At 37.4% G+C, this 21,068-nt stretch overlaps 2 protein-coding genes across 18 annotated transcripts in view; both read right to left on the bottom strand.

Moving 5' to 3' along the window:
• LOC110981752 (guanine nucleotide exchange factor DBS-like) overlaps nucleotides 1–21,068 on the bottom strand; it is a 48,916-nt gene that overhangs the window by 27,378 nt on the left and 470 nt on the right. For 2 of the 17 annotated variants that reach the window (XM_087145470.1, XM_087145472.1), the window contains exons 2-7: nucleotides 8,431–8,585; nucleotides 6,344–6,433; nucleotides 4,531–4,645; nucleotides 4,065–4,091; nucleotides 2,029–2,119; nucleotides 505–621 (exon numbers count right to left, since the gene is read on the bottom strand). In XM_087145470.1, the coding sequence (XP_087001596.1) occupies nucleotides 505–621; nucleotides 2,029–2,119; nucleotides 4,065–4,091; nucleotides 4,531–4,645; nucleotides 6,344–6,433; nucleotides 8,431–8,548 (558 nt within the window). In that variant the 5' untranslated portion in view covers nucleotides 8,549–8,585. Of the gene's footprint in view, nucleotides 1–504; nucleotides 622–2,028; nucleotides 2,120–4,064; nucleotides 4,092–4,530; nucleotides 4,646–5,871; nucleotides 5,978–6,343; nucleotides 6,434–6,697; nucleotides 6,738–8,430; nucleotides 8,586–11,008; nucleotides 11,206–21,068 lie in introns of those variants that run through there. The other 15 variants (XM_087145464.1, XM_022239589.2, XM_087145469.1 and 12 more) reach the window with 12 other exon arrangements.
• Nucleotides 12,097–17,980, bottom strand: LOC147796870 (uncharacterized). Its single transcript, XM_087145483.1, has 3 exons — nucleotides 16,883–17,980; nucleotides 14,908–15,983; nucleotides 12,097–13,533 (listed from the first exon to the last, which is right to left on the bottom strand). Exons 2-3 carry the CDS (start codon nucleotides 15,511–15,513, stop codon nucleotides 13,513–13,515), a joined length of 627 nt encoding a protein of 208 aa, XP_087001609.1. The 5' UTR covers nucleotides 15,514–15,983; nucleotides 16,883–17,980; the 3' UTR covers nucleotides 12,097–13,512.

The following is a 21,068-nucleotide window of genomic DNA, read 5'->3' as shown; positions in this document are numbered from 1 at the left end:
GAAGTTACATGGAAAAAAATCCAAACACAAAACGGGCGTTCATTTCAGGACCTTCTCCATAATAAGGCAGGAAGTCCATTTAATAAAGCGACTCAATAGGGCTGCTGCTGTTTCATGAGTGGGTTGTCGATGGATTATAAAAATAGGGGGGCCCTCACCGACATGAGTCATCTCAGACGGAATGATTGCCAACAATTTTAGCAGGGTGAAAAGTGGATATCGTTCAAAAGGTTAAGTCAGTGACAGAATGTAGTGAGTGAGAACTAAAATTATCACTGTCAGACATTACATCGTGAAATGGTACAGAATGAGCTAAAAATCACTTTAAGTACATGTACTGTGCATACAGATGGATGGATGTTCTTATAGGTACCTATAATTTCCTATAGGTAAAATGATTTTAAAACCATACTGACCAAAATGGAAAACTTGAGCAACTGTCAGCAGATTGTGTTGAAAACTGCTCACGCTTCATAACACATTTTATCTCAACCGAACGCTCACCTGAAATTTGTACTCCTCTTTGGAGAAACGAAAGCGGAAGTCTGAGAGTTTCTTCTGGAAGAAGCTCTTGGGTTTGATGACATACACACCCTGGATGATTCCAGGAAAATATCCCTGCTACAGGAAGGCCAAGGTAGAGATGATGGGCCCGTGAGAAATTGGAAAATGAGACCAGGAAGGATGGAACAAGTTGCCATGGTAACATAGCATGCAAGAGGAAGATGCTGGGGGAATATTAGGATGGGCAAAGGAAATGATTTAAGTGAGGAGGTCAGCAAGGCACATGACAGTCAAGATTTTTAGGTTGGGCAACAATCAAATTTGGTAGAAATGTTAGAGGAGGTTAAAGATTGGAATAAACATGCCAAAAGTGTGTCAGAGATGAAAAGGAAAGTGAAATGAGCAAGAAGAAATGGAAAGACATAAAATTTTCAGAATGATGGGAATGTGACAATGACGACAGAACACAAGACAGAAGAGTCAAGGAGAAAGTTTAGATAGGGCAAACGACGAGTTAAGGGTCGAAGAAGAGTCAGAGATGTGAGAGCAAGCAAATGAGGAAATACCAGGTACATGTAGGAATGAAGAAGACAGAGGTAGGGTCAAGACAAAGATAGTGTATGATTCCAATACAAACATGCAACAAGATATCACAAAACCACAACACATTGCAAGACAAAGTAGACACAAAGAAAAGAAGGTCAGGTGACAGGGTAAGGGAGAGAAAACAAAACAGAGCAAACCAAATTAACAATGAAAATTTACACATGCTAAAATGCACAGGTACTTAAATCACACTTTATACTAACATGCATCTTACAAACAGTACTGTACATGCTACTTGTTGAGTAAGAATCACAGTAGACTACACACAAAGGAGAAAAAGTTTTGCTTTTAACCTAGAGTTTAAGGAATATGCGCAAAAAGGTGTGTGCCATATCCCCAATAAGGGACAAAAGCACTGACTGGCAAGTTGGCTGCCATGCCAGTATCTTCTTTTATATCTGTGTGATTTAGTCCACCATGAAGAGGAAATAAGACAAATAAATAGGTACGTTTCTGTGTATTTAATATGTACATGTTCATATGGCACTTCTTGTGAGCAATTAAAACCACTTTAACTTAGGATTTACAAAAAAATGTCTCATATGCAACAAGATTGTGAAGCGTGTTGAATGCAAACATACAAAAATGGAATGCTCCAAATTGACTGATTTATCATTCACTTGGAGTACCGCACACTGCTTGACACTGGGATGATTCACAGAACAGTAGAAAGCTGAGAGTTTGGGATGGGTAAGCAGCTATGAAGTTTTAGGAATCATTCTGAAGTGAACAAACAACATCAAACAAAGGACAAGGACACGCATGTTTGTGTAAAGTACAGAGTATGCATACATGCATCATTGGGTTGTTTTATACAAGTCTACATTATACATGTATGTACATGTGCGTATGATGTGGTGTACTGGCAGGTACATGTACATGTATACTGTTATGGCCAAATTTTGACAGTCAACTCACCGCAATTCTGACAAGGGCTGATTTCACAGCATTCCATGATTCATTTCGTCTGTCTACCAGAATCACAAACCCCTTGTCCATATCCAGCATGCTACATGTACACCACAAAAAGGAATGACACATTCATTTACAACTTCTTTATACTACGGTTTCATTCTATAAGCTTGCAGCCACTTTAGGCAAAATAAAACCAAATGCAGTCTTCAACCTTTCTCGAATTCACACATACTTTTTAAATTCTGGTACTTTTTGTATTTGTATAGTGCAGTTTTTGATATCAGTACATGTATTTATCAAACAAGAGTTTTGGGTATTCAAAATACATGTGCAAGAAAAATAATTACCTTATTGGCAATTTACATGTACATTTGCTTCATATATACTGTAATTAACCAGATGGATGATTACTCACATTTTCCAGATGAGATATTTTTCAAAGGTTTTTAATTTAAATAAAGCAGCTTTGAAAAAGAGGCAAAAATAGTTTTTGATTATCAGACAGGCCCCTAAGAAAGGTTTTTCACATTTATATCCATGGTATCCAGCAGTCATCTGCGGTACTTGTTACTTTTCTTGTCGGTTTCTTCTTAATAATGCAGGGAATGTACCTTAAAATAATGTAATCAAGTCATTCAAAGGAAAGTCACTGTCAAAGAGGGAAACTCCAGTATTTACAGGTAGCAACTGACATGCGTAAAATAAATTCCTTGTGCATGTAAGTGAACAAGTTTAATAAGGACTGGCCTTTTGTTTGAAAAACAGAAAAAACAGTAATGTGGCATTGAGGGTACACATTAATGTGACAAAAAAGAAGTTTTGTCTGTGATGTAAGGAGGTGCCGGTATGTCAGAACAAGTGCAGCATTTGTTACAACCACCAATCTGACATTATTTGAAGTAGAAAAGACACTTTGTCAAGGAAAAAGTTTCTAAAATAAAGACAAATTAATGGGAATGGACATCAGGAGCAAAGAGGAAATTGGAAAGGCTTCTTGTCACCAATGATGACAACTACCAGCCACCAGATATGTCATCTTAAATTGAAAGGGTAGGATGTCAGTTAGGCAATCCAACAGCACCAGGGTAATATCCAAGGCATTTTCTCTTAATTATACACAAGAAAGGCATCTGTTATACTTAGAAACTCAAAAAGGATAATGTGCCAACTGAAAACAAAACCAACATCATACAAAACAAAATTAGAAATGAGATAACTGATTCTCACCTACCCATAGTACTTATTTATGATAAATCCTGAGCCAGAAATATATGGTCACATATATTGCTACATGTACATCTCACATTTAGAGGAAACTCCCTTCCAAAAGCATTTGTATGAGTTTTAATCTACTGACAAAGAAACATTTTTACATTCAAGAATTCCCAATTAACCCACACTAGCAGTTAATGATGTCACTACATGCACCATTCCAATAACTGAAAGTTGCTGAATCACGCATTCGGAAGGAAAACAATTTCAACACCAATGTTGATTCCAATAAAACAAGCCAAACTTAACATTCTGTGCTGGAAGGCTTGCAAATTACAAAATGTATGCATGTTCATGGATTGCAACATATTGCATTTGCTCAAAAGCTTTTCCTATCAAGATTCACCAATAGAGGGCGCTATGCCTACTTTGCAATACAAACGAAATGAGTGCTTAGAATATCACTGCATGAAATGAATAGAAATGTTGAACCAAAAATTATGCCAATATACATGATATATACATGTACATGTCTGCACACATGTATGCTCAATGTATATGTACATATGCATGTACCAGTACATGTATATGTACGGGTACATGTACGTATGTAGGTGAAGTACGTGTAAATGAAACTTTTTTCCAGAATTAGGCAATCACAGCATCCATACCGTAATTCATGTTTAATTAAAAAAAGAAATTAGTACTTTATGTAAGTCTGCAAAGTGCATGGAAATGATTCACCATATGAATACGGTAGTGTCAATGGTACTGAGAATTTAAAGTCAGTGCAATGTACACAATGCATCAGGCATGTGGGAGATTACCTGGAGTGATTCAAGCCTTTAAAATAGCTGCATGTTACAAAACAACAGGGAAGAGAGAACAAGGTTAGTACATGCAAAGCATGGTGAGTTAACAGGTGGCCAAAGCTGGACAAACAATCAATGACAGTGATAAACCAAAGCTCCGCCTACCTCCTCTAAGCACCATAATCTACTGAGAATTGACCCAAGTCAACACGCCTCTCCTCTTAGGAGAACAAATTATCCAACCCTTATTTTAGCTCTGTAACTCCCCTCTTTGATTTTAATCAAATAATGGAATAGAGTTACTTTTCTTTTACTTTGTTTAACTTTTTATCTGAAGATATACAATTAATGTAATAAAATTTATCTTTAATAAAACATTCAGACCTCTGGCTGACTGTATAAATAAATTCCTAACATGACATTTTTTGATTCAGTAATCTTGGATTTTTTTTATCATTTCAAGTATTCAAATAATACTCACCTTGGTATCCTGATTATATAGGTTAGTAGACGGACAAATTCATCATCTGTCGTGATATCAAACTTTGGACATTCCGGCATTGTAATAATGGGAAAACCTTCATTTGTTTTGCCTCCTGAAAATAATAAAGCAAAAATAAATGACAGAAAACAAGTTAAGGCCAGGACTGAGATGACAGAAGTTCCATAATCCATCTACGAAACAAAGAACACCAGGAAATATAAAAACACCAATTCAAAAAAGAATGAATTCAACTTGCATTTTGTTAAAGGAACTTGCATAAAAAGAGCGGTGACAATTGCTCATGGCCAAACATTAAAATAAACATTTGCACAACATTCAGTTGTGGGAATTCTCATGACATTCTATTCAAAAGGAAAAAGTCAAAATTCAAGGGGAACTGACTGATGAATAGCATTTAAAATCTCACCTTTGATGCTGAAATTAAACAAATTCATACTGCTCATAAATCACAGAATACTATTATCAGTATTGCTGTTTTGACACACATGTATCATAAGAGACTATGTACACGTACTGAAATACTGATACAATGCAGTGAATGTAAATTCAAACATGGAAATACACTAAACTTACACTCTTTGCATTTTTTTATTTAAAAATACTGTACATCTAGGAAATTTAGCCAGAGGCAATTTTTTTTCCATAGGCAAAATGGTTTCAGAAACATGTACACTTTACTGCACAAAAAAGAAAGATGAAGACTGACCCTTCTATTGGTACATGTACAATTAACCCTAACAGTCCTCAGTCTTCCGACAGGTGAAGGATTGAGGACAGTTAGGGTAATTCATGTGCACATCCTGAATATTTCTGTTGATATTTCAGTGTCCTGGCTTGTACTTATCTTTTCCTATGGGTAGTGCCTACACCCATAGGTACAGTGTGTAAGTTAGGTGTTTTAATCAATTCACAAGGAAGGGCCCTCAGGAGAGGCTGAAGGGACAAATGGCATTCCTGGAGGATCATACATGTACATGTAATGAGTTAACAGATTTCCACAGAGCTAAACATGTGGAGTGTTATTTTGCCTGTAATTTCAAAATCCAGAACAAATGGATGCCTGTGCCAGTGAAATAAATCACCAAGCTTGTTTCTTCAATCACATGCACAGCTGTGACTGCACACCATAATCAATAAACCCTCCATACAACCATTAGCAATGCATGGTGTATAATTCCAAGACAGCAGAACATCACACATGTTGTACATATTCATTGATGATTTGCAATATCAGTGGTAAGTGTAGCTACGGTTGTGATACAGCAAATGTTGACATTTACCTGGATAATTTAAATATGAATAGTAGCTTCAGCTTACCCCAGTGACTCAGCCAGCAGATATTCTCAATCCAATTGAGGAATTACACAGGCGATAATCAGCACCTGTTTGTCCTTTTTGTCAACCTACATGTAACTGTAAACAGCTGTAAACAATATATGTGAACAGACTGCAGTGAGAGACTACAGGTTCTATGCTGTATCATGCAGATACAACATAAAGAAGGCACTGGTTGTGAGAGATGTTGTGTTTCATGACATCACTGGGCTCTAATAACTATTCTGAATGACATTTCATAAAGCTATGTACATCTTGAGATGTACAATTCATTAACAAATCTATACATGTATTTAAATCAAGGCCTGAATCTAGAATTCCTCTGACAAGGGCCAGAATATCTTTAGAAAAGGAATTCCATCTCTATTTAGGAGAAAAACAAATACCAGGTCTGTTTGGCCAAAACAAAATTAAACACATTTATAACCCAAACCATGTCAATGCTTCAACGCACCAGAGAGGAGAGCCACACCCAGCTGCAGCTCCTTAGCTACATCATGGATGAGGATTTCTTCTTCATCAGTTGCCATGGTGACAGCATCATCTAAGGCACACAAAATGGAAACAAATTCCAATTTTACATTTGAAGGCAACAAGGCATTTCAAAGATATAGCAAAGGTTTTGAGTACTCACACATGACATGTACTAGTACATGTACATGTATGTATGAATAGTGTATCGTTACCAGTTTCAGTTTTGTTTGCAAGGTCATGAATATTAATATGTGTTAATTGTATGAATGTCCATGAAGGTAAAATGTACTGGACATTACATTCATGCAAAGAAGACCAGACACAGAATACTTACCATTGCAGTACCATGTTGTTGGCATCTTGAACAAGTTAAAATGTTAAAATCACACTCCAAGCAACAAAATTTAATGTACAGGAAGAATGATTTAAGCCAAGAGATATGGCATATCAGAATCAAACATATTATAAAGTGCAAAACAACACAAAAAGTGGTCTGTGTTCACTTTCACAGCTGTTCAGAATTCTACCAGTTGAAGCCCACATTCAGGTTTTCCTGAGGTTTTCTTGTAATGACTGGGCAGACTTCCCACAGGAATTACAAACAACATGCCAGCCAAGAATCCTGGGTCTGGTAAACCAATGAATTATTATCCAGGAGTTGTTCACACAGGCACACTCAAAACAACGACCAGGCAATATACATGTATGTGAAACTTCCCTCACCAATGCAGTCCGGTTTTTGTGTATTACACATCAGTGACACAAGTTTTCATTGGTGTGGTGGGAAGTGGGTTGGGAAATCCAACACTCCCCAATGGTGAACTGACACTATATGTGACTACAGTTTTTGGATGAGAGTTGGTTAGGCCTTGTCAACAATTGTACCTTCCTGTATTTACATGTACACGTACATGTATGTGTAGAAGACACAACCACTGAATCCTTTCCTGTGGTCATAATGTGGAAGTAAAGTCCCAGTAAAAGTAAAGGAAAAGATTCCTACAAGCTTGTACGCAGTGAGGTTAGGGTCAACTAAATTTCCATAGGGATAGTTTATACTAGTTCAAGTACATTGCACCCTTAACAAAGGTAAATGTTCATGGACATGTTTCTTTACACAGTCACGATTACTTCAGATATTAAAAGTTCTAGTTAATTCAATGATTGAAGCCAAAACTTCAGTCCGCCCTAAATCATTTTTATATTGAAAAGGATTCTGGTCTGAAAAGTGCTGCAATTCAAACAACCTTGAAAATATTTTGATTTAGAACTATGCTACGTTTTTGTATCACTACCATTCTTGGGATGTTAATTAGATTTGTTTATTCACACAATTGACAGCAGCAGCTGTTGTTGCCACATGACAACGGTAAATGTGTGAGAATCAAATGTACAGAATAAAACTAAATATTATGAATATGTAATGTTTATTCTGCTGCTAAATTAATCCAAAGGTAGGTGAGGATGAAGGGGGAAGACGGGGGAGGAGCTTGTCTTTAATCACACACAAATTCAACAATTACTCATTTTTTACACTGTCACTGTTTTTGGATGCATTTTGTCGGACTTTGGTAAATGATTGAGCATTTTTGTGTAAATCACTCCCAAAATTTCCATGGTACATGTATTTTCAGTCTTAGTATGCAATATTCGTTAGATGTAACAAGGGTCACTCTGCATAATTTATGCTTAGTGCAGGTGCATGCATTATTCTTACAGAGGCAATAATCTTTTCCATGTACATGTATTTTAATAAGCTACATGTACATGTACACGTACTTGTACGAGTTAGATTGTAGCAGATATAAAGCAAACCTTAATTCTTACAAGTTATAAGTACTTTACCAAGCTTTCTATACTGTTACATTTCCTGTCTGAGAAAACTGAACATACCAGTCCAAACATGATCGATATTTTGAGTGTTAGTAAATTTTACTTCAACATGTTGAAACTACCATGCTTGAAGTTAGTAATTCTCTCAGTCACTCCACACAAAGCTTTGTTTCTGGTTAGTAAGTCAAGAAATAAAGCGTGCTGTCACAGGCTCACAAAGCATGAGTTACCTACATGGAGAATGACATTGGCCGTGTGCTAAAAGGTTCAGGAGGGGATTCCTGTTTCCCAGGGATAATCTGACAATCTCTTGTCCAGTTTGTAAACTCCAAGCAATTAAAGCTGCCATCATGGTGGGGTCAGAGACCCACTGAGAAGGCCAAGATCATCTGGGAATTACAAACAAGCAGGATACACAGAGAATGGAGTTTGTAATTTAAGCAAAAAGCAAAATATACATAAAACAAATGAACAACAAAAGTGATGTTAAACAATGAGCCAGTTGGGTATTCCAACAGCGCATGCTCATTGCCCAAAATGAAGTGCGTCTGAGGTCATTTGGACATGCATGTGAAGTTGCCACATCAGCACGGCCCCATGTGGACACACATGTTGTGTTTCCTTGTGACCTTTCTGTTTTGAAAGACAAATCTGGCTCTTTCTAGTCAAAATGTACAATGAGGCTCATGTTCCATTTACAGTGGTATACCCTTCAGAACTACAAGAAACTTTGTAAACCTTTTGGGCATGTTGGGGATAACAAAGCAGTTTCTTCTGCTGACACCTGCTACCAATGTACAAGCACAACCATGCACAAATTAAAACTGGGCTGCTTACTCAGACTACCTGTACTTTATGAACACTACAGATGGTGCACATTGCATGCACAGCTAAGAATATTTTTAATTACTCTATGATTCCCGGAAATACATGTACACACTGCCATCAAAGGTCAAATGCTGCACGCAGTTTAACCCCCATCACAGTACAGAACCATAAGTACTGTGGATTAATACAGACATGTACAGGGTAAATAAAGCATGCAAGCAGCTACTCAGTTTTTCACAATGAAACATGTGCACTGAGTAAATTGTCAAATGAATACATGTACGGTATAAGACACAATTTTCATAATTTCCCATGACTCGATTTGTACTTGTCAACAGCTTCATACATGTAAAATGCATAATTGATGCAGACAGAATGATGAGGAACCTTAAACAGTAAAGCTAAATGTTGATGACATCATCTTTCTCTGATTGCTGGAAGCAAATCAAGTAGACTCTTTTTAATCTGTGGTACGGTCATCGCATGTATGACAATCCCCTGATCGATGGATAAACTGGTCTTACATGTACATGTACATGTATAAGTACCGTAAAAGAATTGGAGGCCTAGTGACGGAATGATCAATGATGTCTGAAGGCCAAATTGACTCTGTGCAGTGTGGCAAAAAGACTAGGAAAATAAAAGACTGTCCTTCAATTAAACTGTCTAGTTTTCACCATTTTGATTTATTGAATGATGTAGGTTTTTGGGTCAGTAGTTTAAAACCCAGAAAAAACCCTATAGACACATACATGTACACCTACCAGTACATTGTACATGACCGTGATGTTCTGAAAAACATGTAAGTCACAAAATAATGTATATCGGAACATAAATCACACATATGAATGACTGTGATGCAACAGTAATCTTCTAAGGTGATGAGGGTTTCATAAATACATGTAGTAGAATATCTACCAGTTTCTCAGTGTTCTTAAGACACAACAACACTCAACACAAGCGTTACATGTAAGAGAGAGGGAACAGTAATCAATCATGTCTGCCAAATTACAAAAGTCAAGGTCACAGTTTTATCACTTGATAAGCATTTGGAATGGTCATTATGACTATTATGGTGAAGATATTGGCTTTAGTTACATGTATCTCACTGAACCATCAACTGGTTATCCTCTGTAAGATGGCCATTATCAATATGCATAGACTTGGCTATTAAGCTGTAAGAATTTTCAGGAAATTTTTATCTTGGTAGAAAACAATGTACCCTGGATGTATTTGACAAAATGATGCTCATACATGTACATTGTATTTTTCATGAACTTTAGGGTAACACATTATGATTTCACGCATCTTTAAAACTGGCAACATCCCATGAAACAGATCGACCAACAACTTACATGTACATAATGTACACCTGTACATACATGTACATGTACATGTAGTCTACATACCCGGTACATTAACAACGGAAGCTTCCTACAATGCTCACGTGAGACCAAACAGAAGTCTGCTGCCAATAACATGCTTCATATATTCGCAGTACGTTTTTATATATTCACCATCTACAAATACCTAAATCCACATGAATGTAACACACACTGAATATTCTGTCTATGTACAGTGTACACACATGTACGGTACATACACTCTACCATTAATGTAAATTGTCAAATAAGATGAAATAAGTCACAAGACATGTAAACATTCATGCAGGGCATTGATTTCATCCTAGAAATCCTTATTATCCAAGAGACAAAAGTCAAACGAAAATTACCCTCCAAGATGGATAATTGTGAGAAAAACTCAGAGATTGTTGCAAGGAAATTAAAGCTAAGGAAATACAGTACATGCGCGCTTTGAAGGTAAAACATAATGAGTTCCAAGAGTGCAGTTGCATACAGGTATGTACACATAATGATGTATGCAATAGATTTCTTGTCTAAATTCTGTGAGATTTCTAAACTACTACATTTTACATTACGAATCCAAAATAACTTCAAATGAAAACATCTACAGCAATACGCACCTATACTGTAAAAGAAGCCATTTTCGTCAGCACTGTACACATACATGGCCACTTTGTTTATGAGACTAGGTGTGTGCACATGAGTGTGAAGGGCATACAAGCAATCTATCAAATTGTCCAGTTCTTCATTTTGCGTGCAACTGGCCATGCAAACCACTAGGGAGACTAACATTATCATCAGACAATCCACAGACTACACGTGAGGCCTACGCACATCAGCACATCACGTCATCCATATACTTACAGCTAAGGGAATAATTTATCTACACGTATAACGGCAAAGAGCATGATCCGAGTAAAAACAGCATTTCTGAAGACTCTCCAGTTGACAAGAAACCTCTTATCAATGTCAAACAAAAATAATTATTATGACTCTTTCAACAATAATGTTTTTCTGTTGAATAATTTTTTTATGATGTTGATGATGGAGATGGGTCAGGCATGACATCATCACAGATCTTATGCACGCACCTGTTTGTGTAGTTTAGGAGGAGAATAAGCATCATCATCAAGAGCCAGATGTTTAGTTTATTGTGATGTGCCGTCAGACACAGGACATGATCCATGGCAAATTTCATCAAATTTTTTTATTTCTGAGATGCTTCAAAAGTCACCCATAGTACACATACACAGGCCATCTTTTACAAATGAATCACTACATGTACACTGTACATACATGTACAATCAATTTGATTTTCATTCAGAATGCTGTGGCCATTTCTAGAATGCTTTGCAGCTGGGAACATTAGCACATCACTACACCATCAAGTGCATGTATATCTCACTTTAATATTGTCAGAACTCTTTATTACCATATTGAATTACTCTTAGCCACACTTTTTCAGGAAGTCCTTGACTGTTTGCATCATTGCATGACTGTATCTTTTTAAGGCTGAGCTATAGATCTCATTTGTTGGTGATTTATCAAAACAATATTGCCAACAAAAAGCAGATGGGACATGCATATTTGTAATCTGATTTCCAAGGTCAAATTGCTAAAATTTGGTGTCCTTGGTTTCTGTATTTCATTATTTAATAAATCAAATTCCCTTAAAAATGGAACTTTGGAATAACAAAATGCTATGAAAAGACCCGGACATCTTGTGGCATTGCTGTTATTTCTACAACTTTATTTCTGTAAATCTCACAGTGCATAATTTTAACACAGCATCAAATACAAAAGGAAGCAACTCAAAAATTAAAGCTACTTAAAAATGGTTTCAGTTTAAAATTCAAAACAGTTCCAATTAAAAAATTCATAAATAAACTTAAATTAAATTAATTAAAAACTTCATAAATGTACTTCATGTACATGTACTTGAGTAACACGCCAGCAATCAAATACTGGTGTAGAGAAAAAAGATATGAGTACATGTATATATACAGAACTTCACAATCAGCCTCTTACACACAAATTTCTAGGGCAAATTTTTCTTAACCAGGCCAGTGAAGTTGTTCTGTTATCTTGGTAATGAATCAGGGAGTGACCCGAGACATCTGAGGACAAGGTTGTGGTCATTCAAAGCATTCTGAAATGTCATCATCATTTTCTCATTGGAATGATAACAGCTGTTCTGCCTATAAATAAACTCATAATAGAACAGGAGAAGTAATTAAAGAAATTCCAAGGTAATTGAGGAATCTGACTCATAATGGAGCAGTTCACCAGTGTGTTATCATTGCTAAAATTGTTCAGATTATTTAAGTAAATTACACAAACTTCAAGACTTGAGCAGTTTTTTCTGTGCATGTACGTGTTTCTACAAGTAGTAATTATAAATACATGCCCGAGTATTCCTCAAAAGGAAATTGAGACACCAAACTGTGTTCGGACAAGCAAGCTGACTAGCTACAGTACTGTAGACTGTAGTTAAGTTAATGCACTACAGCCACCACCAAAGAAGTATACTTGATCAAAGTCTGTAGAATATGACAAATATTAATGAATTAACGGATGGCCAGCAATATGTGGTGGTTCATCTACACTGAAAATAATTCCTCAAACAGAAGTGCTTGATAAGTACCTGTACAATGTATTTCAAAACCCTCTTATGAAAACTCTAGTTTGAGGGACCTGTTGAGGATTCCTGTGATCACAAGTACAAATGGCAAACAAAACGTTGAATTATCAAACAAAGATGACATCACCAGCATTTACAAAGTAAAGATTCAAAGTTCATTTCAGGAATTGAAATGCCAACATGTGATCTATCCAGGGCAGTGGGGGAGGAATAAAAAACCTCAACATCTGTCAAACTTTATCGTTTGGGGAGGATTGATCTTGGGGCAATTCTGATGGGAATTTCATGATTCAAAAGTGGCTAAGATTCAAAACCTGAAGTGCAGAAAATGAAAGTCTGCTTGCTCTGAAATATTGATCTAACAAATTATATCACCAGCACTCTGCAGACGTGAACATCCCCAAATCTGAAGGATTAACATATTGACAGAAAGGAATAGATGCTTCCAACCAGAAATCCATCACATTCATGCACTGGGTTGCTTCATTCCACTGACACCTCCATCTGTATTTTTGTAAAACAAAAATGTGGAAAAATTCACTCAAAATGATCCATAAAAACATCGTAAACACTAACTCTAAATATCACACTGACTCTGGTACACACTGTAGTCTATACATACATTCACAAATTTGTAGGGCTATGCAATGCAATATTTGTACATGTATGTGTATTTTGCATAACAACTGACACATTTGGAATATACTTCTAAACTCTGATCAACTTTCTTTTCAAAGGGTAATAAAGTTAAGCTTAGGAAGCTTTTCAATTCTATTATTTTAAACAGGTGTGTGAGTGGCCACTTAAAATTACAGCTGACAACAGCTACATAGTAGTAAAAAGCTGAAATGTAAAAGTTCCCATACTTTTGTAAAAACCAGGTATACAAGAAAGCTGAAATGTGAAAGTTTCCATACTTTTGTACAAACCAGGTGTATAAGAAAGCTGAAATGTGAAAGTTCCCATACTTTTGTAAAAACCAGGTATACAAGAAAGCTGAAATGTGAAAGTTTCCATACTTTTGTACAAACCAGGTGTACAAGAAAGCTGAAATGTGAAAGTTTCCATACTTTTGTACAAACCAGGTGTACAAGAAAGCTGAAATGTGAAAGTTCCCATACTTTTGTACAAACCAGGTGTACAAGAAAGCTGAAATGTGAAAGTTCCCATACTTTTGTACAAACCAGGTGTACAAGAAAGCTGAAATGTGAAAGTTTCCATACTTTTGTACAAACCAGGTGTACAAGAAAGCTGAAATGTGAAAGTTCCCATACTTTTGTACAAACCAGGTGTATAAGAAAGCTGAAATGTGAAAGTTTCCATACTTTTGTACCAACCAGGTGTACAAGAAAGCTGAAATGTGAAAGTTCCCATACTTTTGTACAAACCAGGTGTATAAGAAAGCTGAAATGTGAAAGTTCCCATACTTTTGTACAAACCAGGTGTATAAGAAAGCTGAAATTCTGGGTCAACATCTACATGTACATATAAACAAAAAACCTGAAATCAGTCTACAAGCTGAATTCTCATACCCCTGTTTAAATAAGGGCACTCAAACTGGGGCGGAGGAATATGAGGAAGGTGTGGAAAAAGGTTGGTAGTTAGATGGAAGAGCACAGAATTCAAGGGCTGCACCCAGTGTGCATGACTGCAAATTAGTAACATTGTTGATGGTATACATATATTACACATGTTACATGTCCAACCAAGAAATTGTAATGAGATCTTTTTCTAAGGCTCTAAATAGACATTCTGTAACAGGGAACACTGTTGAATTGATTGGTGTGTGAAAATGGCTGTAAATCACACAGGAGGCAACATGCATGTACTTTTGATATTTATCGTTAGGAAATGTAAACGCCATTGATAATACTGTACCTCTGATGGATATGTCCTGTTGCTCAGAGAACGCTCAATCTCAGCTTCTGTCTGTGGGCTGCTTGCTATTTCCATGACAACTTGTGGCTGATATCGATCCTGATCATCACTACGTAAAAGAGGAGGTGTCGTATCATCACATGAGGGCGCTGTACTGCTTTGTGACGAAATATCTTGAGCTGTGCGTAGTAGATGCTTCAACAAATCTGTAACCGTCCCCTCATGATCTCCCGCATTGGGATGTTTTCTATTTGTATGTGTCATTTCTCCAGTATCCGAAGTGTTGCTTGTGACGAGAGTGGGTCGATTAATAACAGCAGCATCAGTGTTAGTGTCCTCCTTTAAACGCCTTTTAGCAGCCTCATTAGAGCCTGCCTGTTTTTTCCTCCTTCGTCTCTTACGTTTCTTACTTTTCTCTTCAGCTTTACTCTGCAATTGTCCATCTTCAACCTGAAACCATCTTGGGCTAGGGTCCCGCCTCCTGCATAGCAGAAATGGACACAGACAGCAACAACCCAAGATGTTCTCTTTTCCACAGAGACAGAAGACATCCTGATACCACGATCTTGAAGGATGTACATTATTGTTTGTTTCCTCAGCTGCCATGGCAACCTGATTATCCAAGCTAAAGCGCTGTCTTAAGTCAAGCTGCCTTCAATATTACTGGTACATGTAATCCAGCAGTGACGTCTTGTTAGAAACGCCAGACTTAGAAATTTATGCAACACTTGAAGATGCTCACTTTTATAACAGCATTACCAGATGATCAGTTTCTCAACAAATAAAATTGAAATTACCAGTAGTGAACAGGTACATGTACATGTACTTCTGCTGTCACAAAATTGCTTCAGGGGCTTGGATGAGTGTCCTCCAACTTTTGGCAACAAAAAGCCGACTGGAATTGGAGTCCATTCTGCTGCACTGAATCTTCAGATACATGTACGTACTTGAAGAAAAACACACACCTCTCGAAAACCTTGTTTTCATTCAAAACATGGCGAGGAGAAATTTATGCTGATGTCATTCCATTGCTTGCAGTGTCAGTGCACCTGTTCTGTGAGAGCCCGTCTGGAAACCTAAACAATGTACATGTATGTACAGTGTATGACGAACAAACAAAATGTGCCAGCTACATGTATGTTGCTGCAAATTTTAGCAAACACCAAACAACCTCCAATCATTGTGATGTCTGAATTCTTAATCAAATTACTCTTTAAGCCAAATACTACACCGTACAGGTACCGGTACAAAATGTGCACCTGTCTCAGGCATGAACAGGATTGTCTAGCTTACAGTCTCAGTACAGTGTACGGTGGAACATTATGTCATACCATGCCATTGTCATAAGTCTCACGGCAACACTGAAATTTTAGCAAAACTACGGTCTCAACAATAGTTGCTCAAAATAGGCATGTGGCCTTCAAGGGACGTGACTTCTCAACTGCACACTGGAGGGCATACCACGCACAATACATGTACTGCATTTATACACTTGAATGGTCTGATTACACCATGTCAAATTAAATATAAACTCCTAAAACAGGAGCTGGTAGAGTGTAACATGTACATGTAGCTGATTCAGGCAACTAAATTTGCAGATCGTCAAACTGAAGTGAAGTCTCTTGTCCGTAGGCTTATGTGTACATCTTCAAGATTATCCAAAGAAATTTTTCAGGGGAAAGCAGTCCTGAAGAAAGAAGCTGCAAGTTCCAAGCACAAATAACTCTTCAATTTCCATGGCACAAAATCATCAAATGGCCAGGCACAGCGTAGCATGTGGGCCACAGCAAAGAACCACATGTATCGTTCAGACATGAATACCGGTACATGTGCTTCATTCCCCATCAGACAGACAGATGAACCAGCTCTTCTTTGAACAGTCTGGTTGCAGATCCTCAATAGAATACTTGAATGGTGTTATGTAACATCTCAGTAATAATGATTTCTTATTGTGGTGCTTTTACACACAAATTACCTTCACCTCCTGGTTTGCTTGCTTTCCATTGTCCACGGATGATGATCAGTTGTATTGCTACATGTACCGTAGTCTGCACGGTACACGTGCACCAAAAAGCAGTCTGATCAATCAACATCCTACAGTATACCGGTACATCACACGTACATTTTACTCTTCTCTAATGGCTGTAGGATTGGAAAGTTCTGCAGTTCACTGAACACAAATTCTCATTTTCCAAACAAGCTTTGCTTCCAGATGCAAAGTGTACGAAAACATGGCACACAAATGTATACCAATACAATGTACTTGTACTGTACCTACAGAAAAGGCACAGAACTGTTTCCATTTCAAAATATTTGAGTGTACAACACTCACATGTCACACACACTACAGGCACATACACTGTACATGTAGTATGTATCCTTCATGTTGTCACAAGTTATCCCAACCTAAGCCAATAGCGGGTACATCTACAAACGATTCAGTCCTGACTCACATTCCAGCCACGACAGTGTAGGCAATTTTGTACACTCCTAGTAAACTTTAAATTTACATGTACCGTAGGTCCTGACAAAGCTGACCGTTCAAAGTCTAACGTAATTGAAATGTCCCAAAGTAGTGCAGGAACAGGTAAATTTACACGTTATGAAGAAAATGCTGCCACAAAGTTTGAAGTGTTCAAAGTTCATACCAAACTGATTCCAAAGTCTCTACGTACATGTACCAGTAGTGGGATTATTGTCAAACTTGTCAACAAATTCCATCTTGATACATGTGTGGTCACTAGTGGTTGAAGCAGGGGAGGAGGACAGGGGGTCAGTGGCCCCCCACTTTTTCGGTTGGGGTTGCATCCCTATTGTTTGCAGGTCCTACATGTATAATGGGGTGGGGCTAAAGATGTACATGCAGTTCAACGATGGAGGAGATTATTCTGCAATATGCATGTCTTATACTGTAGAGTATATTACAGAGACAAGGTCTCCTTTTTTAAAACTATGTATTTAAAATTCAATGCGAGAAAAAAGTTCGTGATTTGGAGGGTCCACCGGTCTCAAAAAGGAAAACAACAGTCAGTGGTTTCATTTTGCCATTCTGTTACTTGGGAGTTGGAATAACTATGACTGTTTGGTGCTGTATAGCATACCGGTACATTTGTATACAATCATGAAGGGCTCCAAGCCTTCCAGTCTCAGCATCAGTGTCTTTTCTGACAGTGACGCTGATGATCAGTTGGTTTCTTCTTACTCCTACGATCGGACATCAGCACTGAAGCAGTTTTGCCAAACTAATTTTAGTAAGAACTTTGGGAAGAAGATGCAATCAACAAAGCAGATACATGTAACTTATCAGCAATGCTGGTATCGTCCAGCGAGGACATGACAAGACTTCAGAACACCAACAGTGTGTTTCACTGTGTAACATCGGGCACAGTTACTGCATGGACATCATGCAGTGATTTTAAATACCTCGCCAGAACTATTCCCACGTATCACATCATAAGTTTGGCCAATTTACATGCTGTCCTCAGTGACAATTTTATACAAATAATGCCTGGTTCTAGTCATTTTAATATTTGTCAGATGGCAAAAATACATCCTGTTTATTTTGGTTTTGTGGGTTTTCAGTTACACATTGAAAGCCTAATTTGACACAAATACATGTATGATGCGATCTGCAACATGGTGAGCTTTGTCATTTTGGTGCATATAAACTTCCACTTAATTTAGACATGCTCAAGATTGTTTCCAGATACATTCCATTTATGATTCTATAATTGTCTACAAAATGAATGCAGGTTGTCTAGCATCATGAATTAAACAGTTTTGAAAACGGGGCAGTTCCAGATCAATTTGAAGTTGATATGCACCAAATTGGAAAAGCTCACCATGGGAAGGTTTTTACAGATCACATCACAAATATCCTCCATCCTTGAACAACATTCTTAATGGGCCGATTGGCCAACAATAGCTAAGGTCTGATGGTCTAATAACAACTGTCCCCCCCCCACTTTGAAAATCGTTCTGCTTCCGGTGTGTGTGGTTAAAATGCTACTTATTGAAGAAGGAAAACAGATCATACGTAGTTTTATTTAATGAGATGCCTGTCACATACATTCACGTACAAAACCTACTAAACCATACCAAGGTCATTATTCAACAAACACTTGAACAGAAGCTCTACGAGTAGATACATGTACATGTACATGTAATATAACACAGCATACATGGGTAGGCATTCACTGAGTTCAGGGGACAAGTTCTTTTATTAACTGAGTTGTGGGGTCATTTCTGAAACCACAATGTTATCGATCCCCACAAAATACATGTACATGCAGGTAAAATATCGAGTATACATGTATGTCCCCACAACTACAGTGCAGGAGTGTGTGTACATGCATCACCGCCACAGCCAGCACTGATGGGGGCTTTGCTGCTCTCCACAGGTCTTAGTTTTCTGAAGTCAAGGCACAGTTCCTCTAGTACTCTATCTCTTAGCACTAATAGGGCAAGGGGGATATGATGTCTTAAGAGGTGTACCCTTACATAATAAAAATGTATTAAATGTATCTACCACGTAACTACATGTACGTGTACATTCCTTTCTGATGTTTGTTTATGGCAATCAGAAATAAAAGTCCAACCACAAATTTCACTTCATTACAACCAACCAACCAACCAACCAACCAACATGTAATGAGATACATGTAGTAGGCTACTGATACTTACATGTACATACATGTACATGTGTATATGTATACATACATGTACGATATGGGAACATGTAGTATCCAGTGTGATGTACACATACTGTACGCCAGCTGACCTGTACTGTACGTTTATAGTGACCTGTACATGTAGGTGGTGGTATCATTTCTTTTCCTTTAGAATAGTCCTCCATCTTCGAAGTTCAAATAATGGATTTTATCACACACCTGAGGTTTTCCAAGTTACCGGTAAATCACTCCATAAAATCTTCTTCTCGTCATTTTTAATGCAGCGATCCCATCAGTTGTTACTTGGGTATACAATGTAGGTACGTGTAAGTTTAGCAAAAACTGATCAAGTCTTTTCTTGGAAGAAGCAGCAATTTTATATGCTTACTATAATGCATACATGGCATAGAGACACAGCTATAAGTATGTATTCAAGGCCGAGTTTGGCAGCAGCACTGAATCTTTCCTGAGACAGGAAGGCTTGGCAAAACATTGAGGAATCACACAAATATTTAAAAGTGTCAACTCCTCTTTGATAGAGGTAAGCTACGTTAAAGAATTAAAATAGCGCATGAGACAAAGAAAGCTTGCTGAAAATGCCAACATGGTTGAAACAAATTTGCTTGGAACTCCTTGCTTCCTGTTTTGGAATTCTTAATGATGTTCACTTCAAGTGGGAAATAAGCAAAGGAGGAAAGTTTCCAAAGATAAATTTCAACACAGTCCATTCTTGGTATACCTTGTTACAATTAACGCATGTCACATGTTTGACTTCCATACATAGATGTACAATGTTGGGTGGAATTGGTCGATTAAAAATATTAGCATGATTGTGTGAGTGCATTGCACTAAATCATGACTATCAGTTGATCTTGTATGTAATCTCCAAGTTTACTTCCCTTTTTGGAAAAAAACTTCCACAACTGTGAGAGAGTATGTATAGGGAAAGAAAAAATAAGCTAAATCATGCGATAAGATAGACTGATCACAGAAACATTGCACAAGTGTGCAGATCCACTGATTGTACTCAACAGAAATGGGCCTACATGTACGTCATGCTGTCAGGCTTGTCAAAGCCTGGTAAAAGAGGAAAGAGTACATGTTAGGGAAAAAAGGTTACATCCCAACTCCACTTTTCTCATCATGTACATGTATCATCTCAATAGAAGTCAGTCATTACAGAAATGCTGGAAAGACACGAATTCTGGACTGAGAAACACTTACCGATGTTTTTGGGAAATACTTAGAAAACTCTCTTTACTCCCAGTACTACTAGACCATGTACACAACTGCTGAAGTGGGTCAGGATGCAACATTTTTTTCAAATTGTTTTTTTAGGTTTAGGTTTTATTGTTTTGCACACATCTCGTGGCCTAACGGCCAAATTACATGTATGTTACCCGTTAAACAGTAGAGGCAAACACCAATTTAAATTAAATAAAAAAAAAAATGACGATGGACAGATTAACTTCACAACTCAGTAATACTTGT

The sequence above is a fragment of the Acanthaster planci genome, linkage group LG14, assembly GCF_054643075.1.
Source record: "Acanthaster planci isolate LZ-2023a linkage group LG14, COTS_SCS, whole genome shotgun sequence".
In the NCBI taxonomy this organism is placed as follows: Eukaryota; Metazoa; Echinodermata; class Asteroidea; order Valvatida; family Acanthasteridae; genus Acanthaster; species Acanthaster planci.
Note: the sequence above shows the minus strand (reverse complement) of the source record. Positions and strands in the feature narration are given on the sequence as shown.

Bases quoted from the DNA above. Each gene is read 5' to 3' on its own strand.
- LOC147796870 (XM_087145483.1), bottom strand. From the start codon at position 15,513: ATGGCAGCTGAGGAAACAAACAATAATGTACATCCTTCAAGATCGTGG. The intron at 13,534-14,907 runs GTACAGTATTAT...ACAAAAATACAG, and splicing joins ACAGGACATATCCATCAGAG to ATGGAGGTGTCAGTGGAATG.